General features: G+C 34.7%; 1 protein-coding gene across 2 annotated transcripts in view; it reads left to right on the top strand.

The window, feature by feature from the left end:
• Positions 1-14,570, top strand: part of FAT4 (FAT atypical cadherin 4) — a 166,375-nt gene that overhangs the window by 104,650 nt on the left and 47,155 nt on the right. For both annotated transcript variants that reach the window (XM_034661646.1, XM_011226348.3), the window contains one exon: positions 9,619-9,799. In XM_034661646.1, coding sequence (XP_034517537.1) covers positions 9,619-9,799 — 181 coding nt within the window. The remainder of the gene's footprint in view (positions 1-9,618; positions 9,800-14,570) is intronic.

The raw sequence follows: 14,570 nt of genomic DNA, 5'->3' as shown, positions 1-14,570 counted from the left end.
GGGAAGACACTGGTGTAGAGACAACTTGGAAAGTCACAAGCTTTAGTTGCTGTCCATTCTGTGCATTCTGAGTGCTTGTATGGGCCAGAATTTGTACTATATTGTCTCATTTAATCTCATTACAACCCTGTAAAATAGATACTTTTATTCCAGTTTTATGAATTAATAGAAAAACAAAAACCCTGAGTATCAGAGAAGGTAAGCAACTTGGCTTAAGCATGCAGCTGTTTTTCAGTGAAAACAGGATTCAAAACTGGTAAACCTGGGCAGGGAGAACATTTCTTGACCATTACTCACTGCTTGCCACATATTAGCTTGTCTACTTGTGATATGTTTTGTATAGACCATGTTCATAAAAATTTCTTCTCTTTGGATTAAATGTTATTTTTACATTTAAAAAAATTGGTTTATAAAAAAACAACTTGTGGTTTTCAGCCATTAAAACAGCTTGCAAAATAAGAATATTCATAAATTTGAAATCAAAGGATTGATATTCTCATCATATCAAGAAATGTGTATCTATAGATTTTATAAAGTGCAAAACAAGTGTAATATATTTTACTAAGAATATACAATATGTATGATATACACGGACATATACATACAATGAGTCAGTTGGGCTGTGTGCGCCATGTTTGCATTTAATTTGGGGGTGGGAAATTAATCAGTGCACAGATTAAATACATTATTCTTTATCTGTTCTTAGTCTAATATATAAAAGGGATATAGAGATATTCTGGATGTAGATTTGGCCAAAAAGCTTAGTTATGAAGTGTCTACGTGTCAGCATAACTAATAGGTCTGAGGGGAAAAGTTCAGTTATTAGCATTTCTAATTAAGGGCATTTATCATCTGACTGAAAGAAGGACTAAACTTCATTCTTATGCAGGGATAGAAAATTACTTTTTAATGGAGGGGAAACATGATGCTTTTGCAAAAGTTGATTCTAAAAGCTAAAAGGGCTAGTCACCATGCTTTATTTTCTTGGTGAAGATATGATGACATTCGAATTCATGCTATCTGTCACGTTGTTTAGTTGAGACAGTCATTGCATTGCAAATGGCTCTATAATCAAAAGAGAGGTCAGAAATGTGGAATATGACATATTACATCTGAAGATAGTTGTTTTTTAAATGTTCCAGAAAGATGGCATTTTGTCAACATTATTTGACAATTTGTGGGAAAATGTTGGAGAAGAGGTTGCCTTGTTTGTTATGATGAACATTTTTAATAATGAAAATTGCTTTAAAACTTTCCATAAGGCACCAGTGATTCCATAAATCAGATAGAGCCAGGATTATCTTCAATTACTAAAAATTAATTGCATTTAACTTGCTTCTATATTTGAGTCTAAGGCAGTTTTGGTTATTTCCATTTGAGTTGTTGAACGAAAATCTTTCCTGAAACATTTTACTGATCTAGTAAGCTTTTATTCAGCAATTCATGAATCAAGCAGTATCCAGTCTAATAGAAAGAACCTTCACAGATCTGTACAAGACATGAGATTCATATAGATCAGGTGAGCAGGAGCAAGGACATTATACTGGCATTTGCTGACTGATTAAAGCAAGGTCACTTTCCCTAGACAGAGCATAAGGAAGACTTGGAGTTAGCTGAAGTAATTTGTGCTGAAGAGGCAAGTGCTGGTTGGTTGACCTAGGCCTCTCTTTCTGGGAGAACACCCCAACACAGAAACTTAGTTAAGTTCTGGGTTGCTGATGGGAGGCTTAGCATGAATGACTCCATTTTGGGCCAAATAAGGTTACTGTAACAAAATACTTGTCCTAGATGAGAATTTATTTCCAAAGTTGATAACTGATGATTATTTTACTTCCTTTTATTTCTAGTAAGACTTTGTACCATATCTGTTAGTGACAAAAGTATTATTATAAATTATTTATTTACATAATTTTCTTTAAATCAGCTACTCTTTAATAGGAAAAAATCTTCCTATGTAGAATTTCTTTTATATATTCATGAGATACAATACAAAAACAGATGATTTAACCTCCAAAATTCTGTTAAATAAGAGCTAGAATTGTCATTCTGTTGCATAGAATTAAAATTTAATAAAATAATTTCAGTCTACACTTTATTTACTCATATAAGCTATAAATATAAGTAGACAAAGGACCCAATGTTGAAATGGAAATAAACTGCTTTGTAAAGGAAAATGTTTATGTTGCTTAAAAGATAAACATTAAATATCATAAAAATTAACTTGATCTTATTGTTAGTTTTTTTTCTCTTCAAAAGTCCTTTAATTTTATCCTGTTAAAACATAACCGTTTTGTAGCCTATTTTGATAGTTATTTCATAAATATGTAATTCAATATTTTCACTAAGTAGGCAGGAGGAAGGTTGTGTTTAGCATTTGAAGACAGCCTTTGGTGTTTCAGGATTTCAGCAGGTGTTGAGGATTTTTTTTTTTTTTTGAGAATTTTAAAAAATATCCTTTAAAGAGTAATTCCTCAAGACCTACGTTTTGTGCAGAATAAAATATTTTATTAACATTGTATATTACTTTAAAAAATTTTTAAATTGTGGCTATATATATATAACATAATTACCATCTTAATTATTTTTAAGTGTACAGTTCAACAGCATTAAGTACATTCACATGGTTGTGCAACTTTTCCGTGTCATTTTCATAACATTATTAAATGGTTGCTTTAGTTTTACTTATCATCTCTATTTAGTATAAGAATTTATCAAGGAAATACAGTGTTTTTGATAAAGATTCCTGCAGAGATAATTTAAAAATCAGGTGTTACCTATGCATACATATGCCTACTTGATATAAATGTATTTGTAGAACTAATTAGCAGTAATAAATTATACTATAAAATGTAATTTCTAAAATATTAAACTTCCAGTCATATTTATATGCTCCATACCTATTTGCTTTATACATTTGCTGAATTCAAATTTAAATCTAACCATAGAAGTTCCAATGTTAATATAGAATGGCTGAAATTCAGTACGTTTTCAGTGGATGGCTTACGAGCTGTGAGAAAACCATGTTTACTTCATGGGAAAGAAAAAAAGAAGCTAATACTTTACTATACCAAATACACACCCAGTCAGAGGACCCATTCACCCAATGTTTGATGTCAAGAATGAAATCGGCTTTGTTGTAAAGCACCAGATTTCAGTTAGGCAAAAATTTTATTTCTGTGGAATAGTTTTTCATGTTTCACGAAAGTATGTTTAATTTATAAGGGTTAACATAAAAAATGTAATCTGCCTGCAGTTTGAACTTTAATGACTCATTTAGATTCATTTATTACACTTACTAAAGATGTATTTTCTGATAGAGCAGTTGCCTGAAACTTTTTTCTTTTTTAAAATCTTATTATAAATTATCTTGAACTTTATCTTGATATATTTGAGCTTATTAAGCCACCAGTGTTAAAAGGCTTACTACTTACTTAACTTACTTAATAATTTCCCAAATTCAAAAAATATAGAATATGACTCAGACTAAGCATTGGAACAACCCACAGTAGCATGGATTTTCAGAAGATTAAGCTGTGAACATTCTTTCTCCGTGTTTGTGATTTATTTTCACACAGTTTTAAAAATGCTTTGTAGAATCATGTGCATTGTTTGCCATTTGCTCTAAAAATTCCAGGTTTCTATCAATTTATTCATGTTTACTTTACATTTATATGTAAGTATACATACATGTATACATATTAATACAGATGAATGTGTATATACACAATATATAAAATTTTACAAAATGAAATTTGAAGTTCCCTGTATCTTCTGACTTAAAATTATATTTCAAATGTCCACTGCACCTCCTAGCCTCCACAGTTATAAATTTCTGAGACCTTAATTTTTTATTTCATTTGTAACTGCAAACCTTTTCATTGGCCCCCCATCAGCTACCAGGAGTCTGTGTCATTACATCCTGCCTCTTCTTTTTGATTGCATCTGTTTTTCATAAATCAATCCCTGATGAAATTGAAAAATCTTGCCCTATTACACTACTGCCTATATAATTCATCATTATCAGATCTTTTCAAACTAAACATTGGCCCCTGGTATTCTGAGTCTTCTCCTGGGACTCAGGATTAATTGGGACCCTCTGTTTATAAGTAGTAGACTATCTCCAAAACTTTGACCTTTGTCTGCAGTCTTGTTCTCTGACCCCAGCCTTAGGCTAAGGCCTATATTCCCACATGTATATTTCTAGAAATATTCAGCTCTTTGAACTTTCAGCCAGTCACTAGACCAGATTTTCATATAAAGAATCAGAGGAAATGACTACAGAATGAGGACAAGTCCTAACGGTATGCATTATGGATTTATATAAAGATGAATTAAATAAAATTATTCCTGCTCTCAATTATCTTATAACTTAATAGGGGATATGGCAGAAGTATATTGATAGTAATGATAATACAGAGTAAAACATCTGTAATAAGAATGGCATAGTTTTAGCTGAGACCAATAAACTAAAAAAAGATTTTTTTAAGAGTTCAAATTGGCTTTCTCTTTCCACTATGACTGAATGCAAATAAATTGCTTAAATTCTTTGAGTCTCAAATTTTTCATAAAAAAATTAAACAATACCTACTTCATGGAATCTGTACATTAAATGAGTGATAGAAGATCTATAAACACACACACGCACCATGTATACCATATATACCATATATATCTGATTTCAAATAAGTGTTCAACAATATGTATATACAAATATATGTATGTATACATTTATATTTCCATTTACAGATAAAAATATGGGCTAAGTTTACACAGAATAATTGATATATCAGTTTTTGACATACTAATGTTGAGGCTTTTTTGGCAACTTGCAAGAGGAGACAACAGGTAGTCAGTTGCATGTATCAGCCTGGAGTCAACATAGAGTTCTAGACTAAAGATAAAGTACTAGTAAACATTGTGCAGCACTTCACAAGGGATATATACAAAAAGATGTTAGGAAACAGGAACATAAGGACCCTAGACCACATCCTCACGCAATTAAGAAGTAGAGTATAGGGGCGCCTGGGTGGCACAGCGGTTAAGCGTCTGCCTTCGGCTCAGGGCGTGGTCCCGGCGTTATGGGATCGAGGCCCCATATCAGGCTCCTCTGCTATGAGCCTGCTTCTTCCTCTCCCACTCCCCCTGCTTGTGTTCCCTCTCTCACTGGCTGTCTCTATCTCTGTCAAATAANAAAAATTTAAAAAAAAAAAAAAAGATTAAAAAAAAAAAAAAGAAGTAGAGTATAAAAACAAGCAAATGCAGAAAAGCAACAATAAAAAAACACGACTTCATCATTCAATTAGCAGATAAGAGGATGTGCTAAGATTTGTGTGGGCCAATGACTAGGGAACTTGTGTCTTTCATCTGAGATGAGTGATGTAGAAATGAGATTTATTTGAAATCAGAGGGGATTCCGTATTTCTCTCTTGACTTCATCTTCCTGCTGAAAGTTGAGAGGCAAAGACTTCCAGAGCTCACACTATCAGTAGACAAGAAAGAGGTGGGATCTAGGTGTATGGTGGTAGGCCCCATTCCCAAGAACAAAAGTAAAATATATTGGAGGCAGAATTCAAGTTTAGAGTTAGTTAAATCTCAGTAAAAGACTTAGAAATTTAGAACAATGTATTTGTAAGGTTTCCTTGTAAAATTGAAAAAAGTAGATAAGACTGCATGCACATCCTTTGGGGCAAAAAGAAAGAGAGACCATGAGAAATTGTGGTTCACACTATCAATTCATGAAGAAAATAGGAAGAGAAACCTAAGTACTTATAAAGTGGGTTGTGGCAGCGACTAAGGGGAGTAAAGGGGAATCTGGGGATCATTCTTTGCTTGAGAAGAGTCCCCATGTTGATATGATCTCTATTGTTTGTATTTAGAGAAATTTAAATTTGAAAAATGATTTTGTAAATGCATGTAAAGGCAGATGATTTGACTTTTAGTTGTGGGACAACCCACAGAATCTAACCAAATGTAACCACCTATGTGGCTACTTTCAAGTCAGGACCATCTGTTGTTACTGGTGTGCTTTTAAAATCTTTTGGAAAATTAGAACTTCTCTGGTATGAAGACAGTGAGATTGAACTTGCTGAATATTTTCCTGCATAAACAATGTTTTTCTCTTTCTGCTTACTAATTCAGAAAACACATCAGCAACAATATTTATGTAGTTTATAGACAAAGGAAGAAATCACATGTTTCTAACCAAATGAGTTAGTCATCATTTTATGTGGTTTTCCATATGTGTGTCATCAGACACTTTAGAATACCAAAGATAAAACCTTTGGTTGGCAGTTACTGGGCTATTTCTTAACAAGTTTAAGTACTTATTGTTGATTAGAGAGCAATGTGCCTACCAGAAATATGTAGGTCTTCTTTAAACTCTCACTGTAAATTATCAAATTTTTTATTTTTAAATTTCCAATCAACATGTTCTCCACAAAACTATGAAAGTTTTGAGAGCTGACTGTCTCATATTGTTATACTACAAAGGAATCATCAAAAGGAAAGGATGACTCAAATGTTTTCCTAAATAATATTATTATAGAACTGACTCAGAAGTTCTGTTGGGGAACTGAAATCCTGGGAATTATGATATTGAAATCTGTAAGATTTAAAAATGAACCTTCTATAAGTCAGTTTTTCATTTTCCTTGTTTCTAAAGCAAGTACAAGAACAAGGAGTAATGAAGGATGCATTTTAACCATGTGCCGGTCACTATGCTAAGCATGTTACATTTCCCTCAATACTTCTTTGGGGTAGGTTCTATGCTTATTATTCCCATTTTGCAGATAAGGAGACTGAAATTTGGTGAGTGGAGTTCCATGTCAGTAAAAGATATGAAAGAGCCCTCCATCTCCTCCTATCCTTTGCTTCTAGGACCTTGATTTAATTATTCCCTCTCTCAATTCATCATAGTATACACATTTGCCTTCCCATGACAACCTCTTTTGCCCACATAAAAGCACAGATATCCTCCAGTTATGTTTTTGCAATGTAAGCAGTGGAAGAGATCTTAACATGATGCAGATATGCAACTTCCATTTCACCAAATTATATATAATTAAACACACATAAGAGATTTAGGACAAACATTGGTCATCAATAATACCCCTGAAGATACTTAGTTAGCTTTAACATGACCCTTATGAGAAATTCAAAATCTCTGACAAGATTGTTGTCTCCAAATGCCCCACAAACATCAACTGGCAAATAACTAAGGTCCCTCACAGATGGGCCTTTTCCTCCAACTCATGTCTTGTGTTGTTGTCTGGACCCAGATTGTCCAAAGTCCCAGCACATCTCACTGAATGGCACGAGTCCAGCTACTAGCAACATCTTCCAGCTTTTTGCCAGTGGCAAACATCATCACATCCCAGTCACGTGGTTTAAATCCCAGCTTCCTCACTATATCTATGGCCTTGAAAAAGTCACTTAACCTAATCATCAGCTTATTTAAACATAAAATGGAGATAGCAGAAGTACTAACTGATGAGGATTAGATAAGATAATTTATGGAAACTTCTTCAGCCAGCACTTGCACACCTAGGGACTCAATAAACATTTGATATAATCATTATTAATGTGTTGAGTGAGATTGTTAAGGTCTTATTTTGATGTGCTTCTCCAGTGTTTATAATACCTCCAAATCTATTTTGTGTGTGAAATACTTGTGACATCATTTTACCATTATCTACACTAAGTGATTAGTGAAAAGGCAATTATGCTATTTTAGTAAGTTTGTAGTTAATTATACATATAAGGAATAGTGAGGACTTATTTTCTTTCCTTTAATATAAAATCAAACGCCTAAATGGTAAGATGTACAATGCCTGGCTGAATTAGTTGGCTAAGTGTCTGACTCTTGATTTTGGCTCAGGTCATGATCTTGGGGTCCTGAGATCAAGCCCCACTGTTGGGCTCTGTGCTCCACAGGGAGCCTGCTTAAGATTCTCTCTCTTCCTCTCCCTCTGCTCCTCCCTTACCACATGCGCACTCTCTCCCACTCTCTCTTAAAAAAATATAATAAAATGAAATAAAAGATAAGACTTTGGCAGTAATGAATTTAAAAATATGTTAATGTAACTGGATTGCTTAATATAAAATAACTTACTGAGAAAGACATATAGCCTAAATTTAATTCCATAGGATTCTGGGAGTGATCGTGCTTCATTACAGTGCCCAGCTCAACTGGTCATGCACATCTCACATAGAGTCTGAGCTTCCTTGTACAGAACACAAAAATAACAGATCACCAAACCCACTGGGTTCCATAATTTTTTAGTCTGCTGATTTTGGTTCCTATACATTTGAGCATAAAAGCTGCTTGGTATCAGGCCATCAGTAATTACAATCTAAGAACGTAGAAAAAGTTTAAATAGTAGTAAAGGAAATATCAGCAAATCACAAGATGGCCAGACAAAATAATACAGAAGGTTGTGAATCACAACACCATTCTGTGAGAGTAAAAGTTCACACCATAGACATTTTACAGAGAAATGAATGGATGGCTTTTAAAAAAAAAAAAGTGTTGATGCTAGGAATTAGTAGAATTTTAACTTCATATAAGGAGAAATAATTTTACGGAGAAAATGTTTTAATATTTTAAACAGAAAAGGGGAGTATTCAGGGCTTTATTTTATTTTAGATAAACACAGTTAAACGGATCTCTATTGCTTCTATTTAGAGAAATTAAAATTTGAAAAATGATTTTGAAAGTGCCTCTAAAGGCAGTTGATTTGACTTTTAGTTGTGGGACAACCCACAGAATCTAACCAAATTCTGCATCTGATCTTCACCACAAAGAGTCTGTTAACTTTGCGTAGTACAGACGATGTACGCCAAGGCTTTACTAAATGTTGGCTTTTCATTTTATGCTGATAACAGAACTGGAACAAGAAATAAAAAGGAATTGTTTCACATTTATATTAAATAGTAGATAAATATAATGAAAGTAATTCTAAATCAGCTCATTGACATAATGTTATTTCTAGCAAATGGAAGTTTGCAGTTTTGAGACATAACTTGAAGCTTTATCTTTTTTCTTTACAGACAAATATTAGTACAGAAAAGGGGATTTAAAGAGTTAGAAACCCAAATTTTTGATATTAACATTGATAGTCACGACTAGGAATTTAGTTTTCTTGCCTTGTCAGTTGGCCATCTATTCAATGCCCATGGGTATTCTCCAAATCTACTGAGTTATTTTAATGGAATTTCAGAGAAACCAGCAGTGCCCCTTTTGTGGTGTTTAAATGATATTGTTGTGTTCCACATTGCTGGATCAGGACCTTTAAAATATGATGAGAGGTTGACATACTCTTTTTGTGCAGGATCCCCAGAAAAGATTTGAAATACTAGTTCATAAATGAAAATACTTTTGTTCCTTTTTAAAATCATCTTAATCATTTTTTATTCCAACATATAGTTCATCATTAGTTTTTGGTACTTTCCTTGTAATGAAATTAAAAATCACTCCATCGCTTGTAACATTTAGAAATTTCACTTTGAGATGTTTCCTAAAGTCTCATCAGTAGTGCTATCTACAACAAATTACTGTTAAATTTGCTATTATCTTCATTATTTATAAACATTAAAAACTTGATTTTCTTTTCCTTCTAGGATCCCCAGCCCTGACTGGAACTGGAACAATCAATGTCATAGTAGATGACATCAATGACAATGTCCCCACTTTTGCCAGTAAAATGTATTTCACCACAATTCCTGAAGATGCACCAACTGGAACAGACGTTTTATTGGTAAATGCCTCAGATGCTGATGCTTCAACAAATGCGGTTATCAGGTCAGTACATTTCCCTTTGTAAATTTTGATTGTCTTTCTCATCAAACATTAGTCTTTGGACTAAATGAATATAATGCTTAATTTTGCTAGAAAGTCTGTTATATTAATGCATAGCCCTGTTGTGGCTACCTACTGTTAAATAACCAACTATGCCTAAAATGAGGATTTAATTAATAATAATTTTATTTATTATTATAAAATTTTAGTTAATTTTATTTATATTTTTATCATATCTCATGTTTCTGTAGTTCATTTAATTTGTTTGTAGGACAGGGTTCACAGGGAGATTCTTCTCCTTCATGTGATGGACTGGTATCTCTTAGTGGTATTTACCTGGCTCCTGGATGGTCTGGAAGGTTCAAGATGTCTTCACTCAATGTCTGGTGCCTTGGACAGGTTGACTCAGCTAGGCCCCTGTCTCTGATCTTGTGGTCTCAGGGCTTCTCAGTGTGATTCTTTAGCAGATAGCTAAAATGGGCTACATGGTAGCTCTGGGCTCCAAGAACTTCAGATGTCAGCTGGCAGTGCTCTTAAGGAAAAGGCCCGAAAGCGGCATAGTCTCACTCCCATAATGCTTTATTTGTTGAAGCAGCCATGACCTGCCCAGATTCACTGGGAGGAGAGAGGCACGTCACCTCTTGATGGGAGGAGTATCAAAGAACTTTGGCCATTTTTAACCCAACCGCTAGTCCCAATAAGAATATTTGTATTTTCAAAGTTTAAAAAGTTTATTTTACTCCACTTACATCTATTCAAAATGGAGAAAACAATATGGTACCTTGTTCAGAGAGCACATGAAAGCAGTTGGGTTGTAACAGTTGGTGGATCTAGCTGGGTCACATTCTTCCAGGCCCATTCTAAACTTTAAGAAATGAACATTTCCAAATTTTCCAGAGAAAAGTCTTGAAGACATAAATATTTCTTACCCACACATTACCCCCACCTTCTGTAGGCTGGTAGTAGGTAAATGAGAGTGGGTCAGATGACTATGACAGTAATGGTCAGAATAGAGAATTTGAGAGTTCAGAGGAGTTATCAGTCAGGGGTGGCCCGTGCGTGTTGCTATTGTGATGATTTGGTTAGGGATTTATTTTGTTTGTTACTAATTTTCTATTTTCAAAACCACTTTGGGAAACTGGCATTAGTTTCTTCCTGCTGGTAGGGATGACTGAATTATATAGAAGGCCTCAAGGTATTTTTCATTTAATAAACATGCATTGAGTTGTTTGTATGAGTAACAAGGGAGCATTTCCACTTTCTTCGAGCCTGTGTTCTTTTTGAGGTAGATAAACCATTTAATATGACATTAATAAGATTTCTTCATATGGTGAATACAGCCTTGAAAAGAAAACAGGCTTATATAACAGAGAGTGACAAGGGACTTTTAGGTATGGTTATTGTGGGTAACCTCCCTAAGGAGGTGGCATTTAGGCTGGAGGAACTGGACTGTGGGATGGAAGTAAGCATGGTGTGTTTAGGAGGGTTTGTGAGAGTGGACCAAAGTGAGAAAGGGGCCAGAGAGGTAGACAGGGGCAAGATCATGTAGGCCATCTGAGGGCTCCTAGGTCATGGTAAGAAATTGAGATTTTTTATTTATTTATTTAGAAATTGAGATTTTAAATTTTATTTTTATGTGAGAAACTATTGGAGTATTTCAAACAGTGAACAATATAAACTGATCTGTTTGGATTGGATTGGAAGAGGCAGGACTATAGAAAGAAGCCATTGGGAGAAAAACCAGTGAGACCATTTAGGTAATAATTAATATAGTGACTCAAACAAAAGATGGAGTGTCCATGTACTAAGGTGGAGAAATGAAAACTAAGTGAATAGACTTGGAAAAATATTTGAGATTGTAAGTGGGAATAAGACAAAGAGAAATCAGAGCCTTCTACTTTTTGGCTTGAACACATGGGCAGACGGTACCATTGTAGGTAGTGTTGGAGGAAAGACAGGCATGAGAGAAACCAGGAGTTCTTATCTGAGTACAACTTGAGATGAGTACTACTCATTCCCATAGAGATATCAGTTGGGACACTGAAGATACAAGTGTGAGGCTTAGGTTAGGGCCAGGGCTGAAGACACAGATTTAGGAGTCATCAATACTTACAGCATATTTAAAACCAAGAAAATGAATATGAATGCTTAAGGAGAGAGTATAGAGCAACAAAAGAAGGGCAGAAACTGTTTATTTGGAATTCTCCCAATGCTTGAAAGGCAGGTTTAGGAGGAAGAGTCACCTCGTAGCTTAGCAGGTCTGGCCGGAGTTACAGGAGGGAATCCGGAAGAAGATGGACACTGACACGCACTGTAGGAGGGAAGGCTATGCACGAACTTCATTCAGAAGCCTAGGACCTGCTTCCAGGAAAAGAGGTGAATTCCAAAACGTTTATACAGTGAAATCATTAAGGATGGAGAAAACTTCTGCCCAAGGTCATACCTATATGCCTCTTGGGTCCCTGTGCTTAGCATCACCTGGAAAGAGGCAGGTACAACTTACCTTCTCTGTGGCCTGAGGCTCAAAATACCACCTCCTTGCTTGTCCTGTGCCAAAGCATAGAAATCATGGAATCCATACCCTACGCACTAAGTCTTAGCTTAGTGTTAAGAGCACAGCCTTGGGAATGAAGCTGACTCTACTATTAATTGTGAGGCAGCTGATTTAACATTCCTGGGGGTCAATTTTCTTACCAATAAAATAGGTATACTAAATAATAAAACTGACTTGATAGAATTATTGTGAAGACAAATAAAACACTCAAGTGAACTGCTTAGAATAGTGCCTAGAACAAAAAATACTCAATATCCATCAACACATACTGTCCTCACCCTTGCAAAGCACTTTTCCCTTTGCTTGTCATCTGTTAGTGCTCAGTAAGTTTCTGACAATCTTGGAAGAGATGTCCTATTCATTGTAGTGTTGTAGTCTGATAAATCTTTATCTGCCATGCCAAGGAGTCTTACTCTAAATATAATATGTAGACTATCACCAGTCAGTGGCAGAACAGTATCCTTGTCCGAGATGTTTCAGTTGCTGGAACAATCAATTGTGAAGCCCCATGCTTACAAAATCAATACAAGTACTAGAATAAAATGCTATGAAGATATACTGTCTTCTAGAGTATGTCAGAGTTGCACTGCTAAATGTGACCTGTGTTTGTGAGCAATGGTGATCAATGTAAAGTTGGTCTAGAAAATCCTGTCTGTATTTCCAGAACGTTTTACACATTTGTGCTAATAGCTTTGAAATGATTGTTTTGATTTGATAGTATGCATTTTGGTTGTTCAGTTGACTGGTTGAATTTTCTTCTTCCTTTAGTATCAGAGAATTAACGTTATACTTCTACATTCACTGAGATCGATAAAATAAGTCTGCAAAAGCCTTTAAATGACTACAATTGTCATATAGTGAGATAATATAGAAATTGAAGCTATTTTTATCTTGCAAAAATAATTAAATTCACTTATCTTAGGACAGACAATTATTACAGCTTAGATTTAAAATACTTTCATAGATAAAGTAAGTAGTTATGCCAGCCTAAACCTTATTTATTCTGGCCTGATATCGTTTTAATGGAATATTATACACTTTTATATTGGGTGTTAATCATGCCTTCCTAATCATGGAGTTGAGAGAAACCCATTCTCCTGGTTAACTAGCTATTTTATATTAATTTTATATTGCTTATTTAAATATTATGTATGTAAGTCATTTACCCAACTACTGATGGGCTTTCTTTTTTTTTTTTTTTTTTAAAGATTTTTTTTATTTATTTGACAGAGATAGAGACAGGCCAGCGAGAGAGGGAACACAAGCAGGGGGAGTGGGAGAGGAAGAAGCAGGCTCATAGCGGAAGAGCCTGACGTGGGGCTCGATCCTGGAACGCCGGGATCACGCCCTGAGCTGAAGGCAGACGCTTAACCACTCTGCCACCCAGGCGCCCCAACTGATGGGCTTTCTAATAGCACAACCGTTATGTGTCATATAATTTGTTAATTTTCCCTTATGGTCTACCATAATCTTGTACACAGCAGTCACCCCAAAAATATTTATTTATATTTTTCTTTCTCCTCATTTGATCAAGCTACAAATTTTTATGGATGGTGCACGTACTTTGAGTTATATACTTTATTTCACTCCCAGTATTTTCCCCTCTGGTAAACTAGTCTGCATTAATTCCTACTCTTTATCTACTTTATATATTTGCTTCCCAGACAGACACCCACTCCAGCAGTTAGCTTTTAAGGATATGTATCCCTTTTTCTCTCAACTAGACCAAATCTCCATTTAAACCTCACTTCTAAATTTCATGTCACGGCACTGGAGAATCTCACAAAACTATATTGACAGGGTCAACATTCAAAGGCAGATCCCTTACTCTGTGTTCTTAATCCCATCCCATTTAGTTTCCTCCAAATCTCTAATTTAACCATTTTTGCATTTGTCTCTTGGATCTTCAAATCATCCCTGTCCCCTGGATCATGTATTGATGCCTATGGAAATGCTCAGACTATCTGATATTGGATGCTGGTTCCTTTATTTACCTACCATGACTTAGAAAAGTCATGTTTGTGTCTATAAGGCTCTGTATATTCATCAGTAAAAGTGGAGATAGGAATTGTTACTTTACAATTTGTGAAAGTTAAATATATATTGATCACCTACTATGTGTCAAGTAATATATATGTAATCAGTTAAAACATGTAAATGTCTCTAAAACAATTATCAGGACACAAAAGTCATTAAATTAATGTTAGTTTTTTCTTTTTC

The sequence above is a fragment of the Ailuropoda melanoleuca genome, chromosome 5 (assembly GCF_002007445.2).
Source record: "Ailuropoda melanoleuca isolate Jingjing chromosome 5, ASM200744v2, whole genome shotgun sequence".
Lineage (NCBI taxonomy): Eukaryota > Metazoa > Chordata > Mammalia > Carnivora > Ursidae > Ailuropoda > Ailuropoda melanoleuca.
This window is presented reverse-complemented; position numbering and strand designations above follow the sequence as displayed.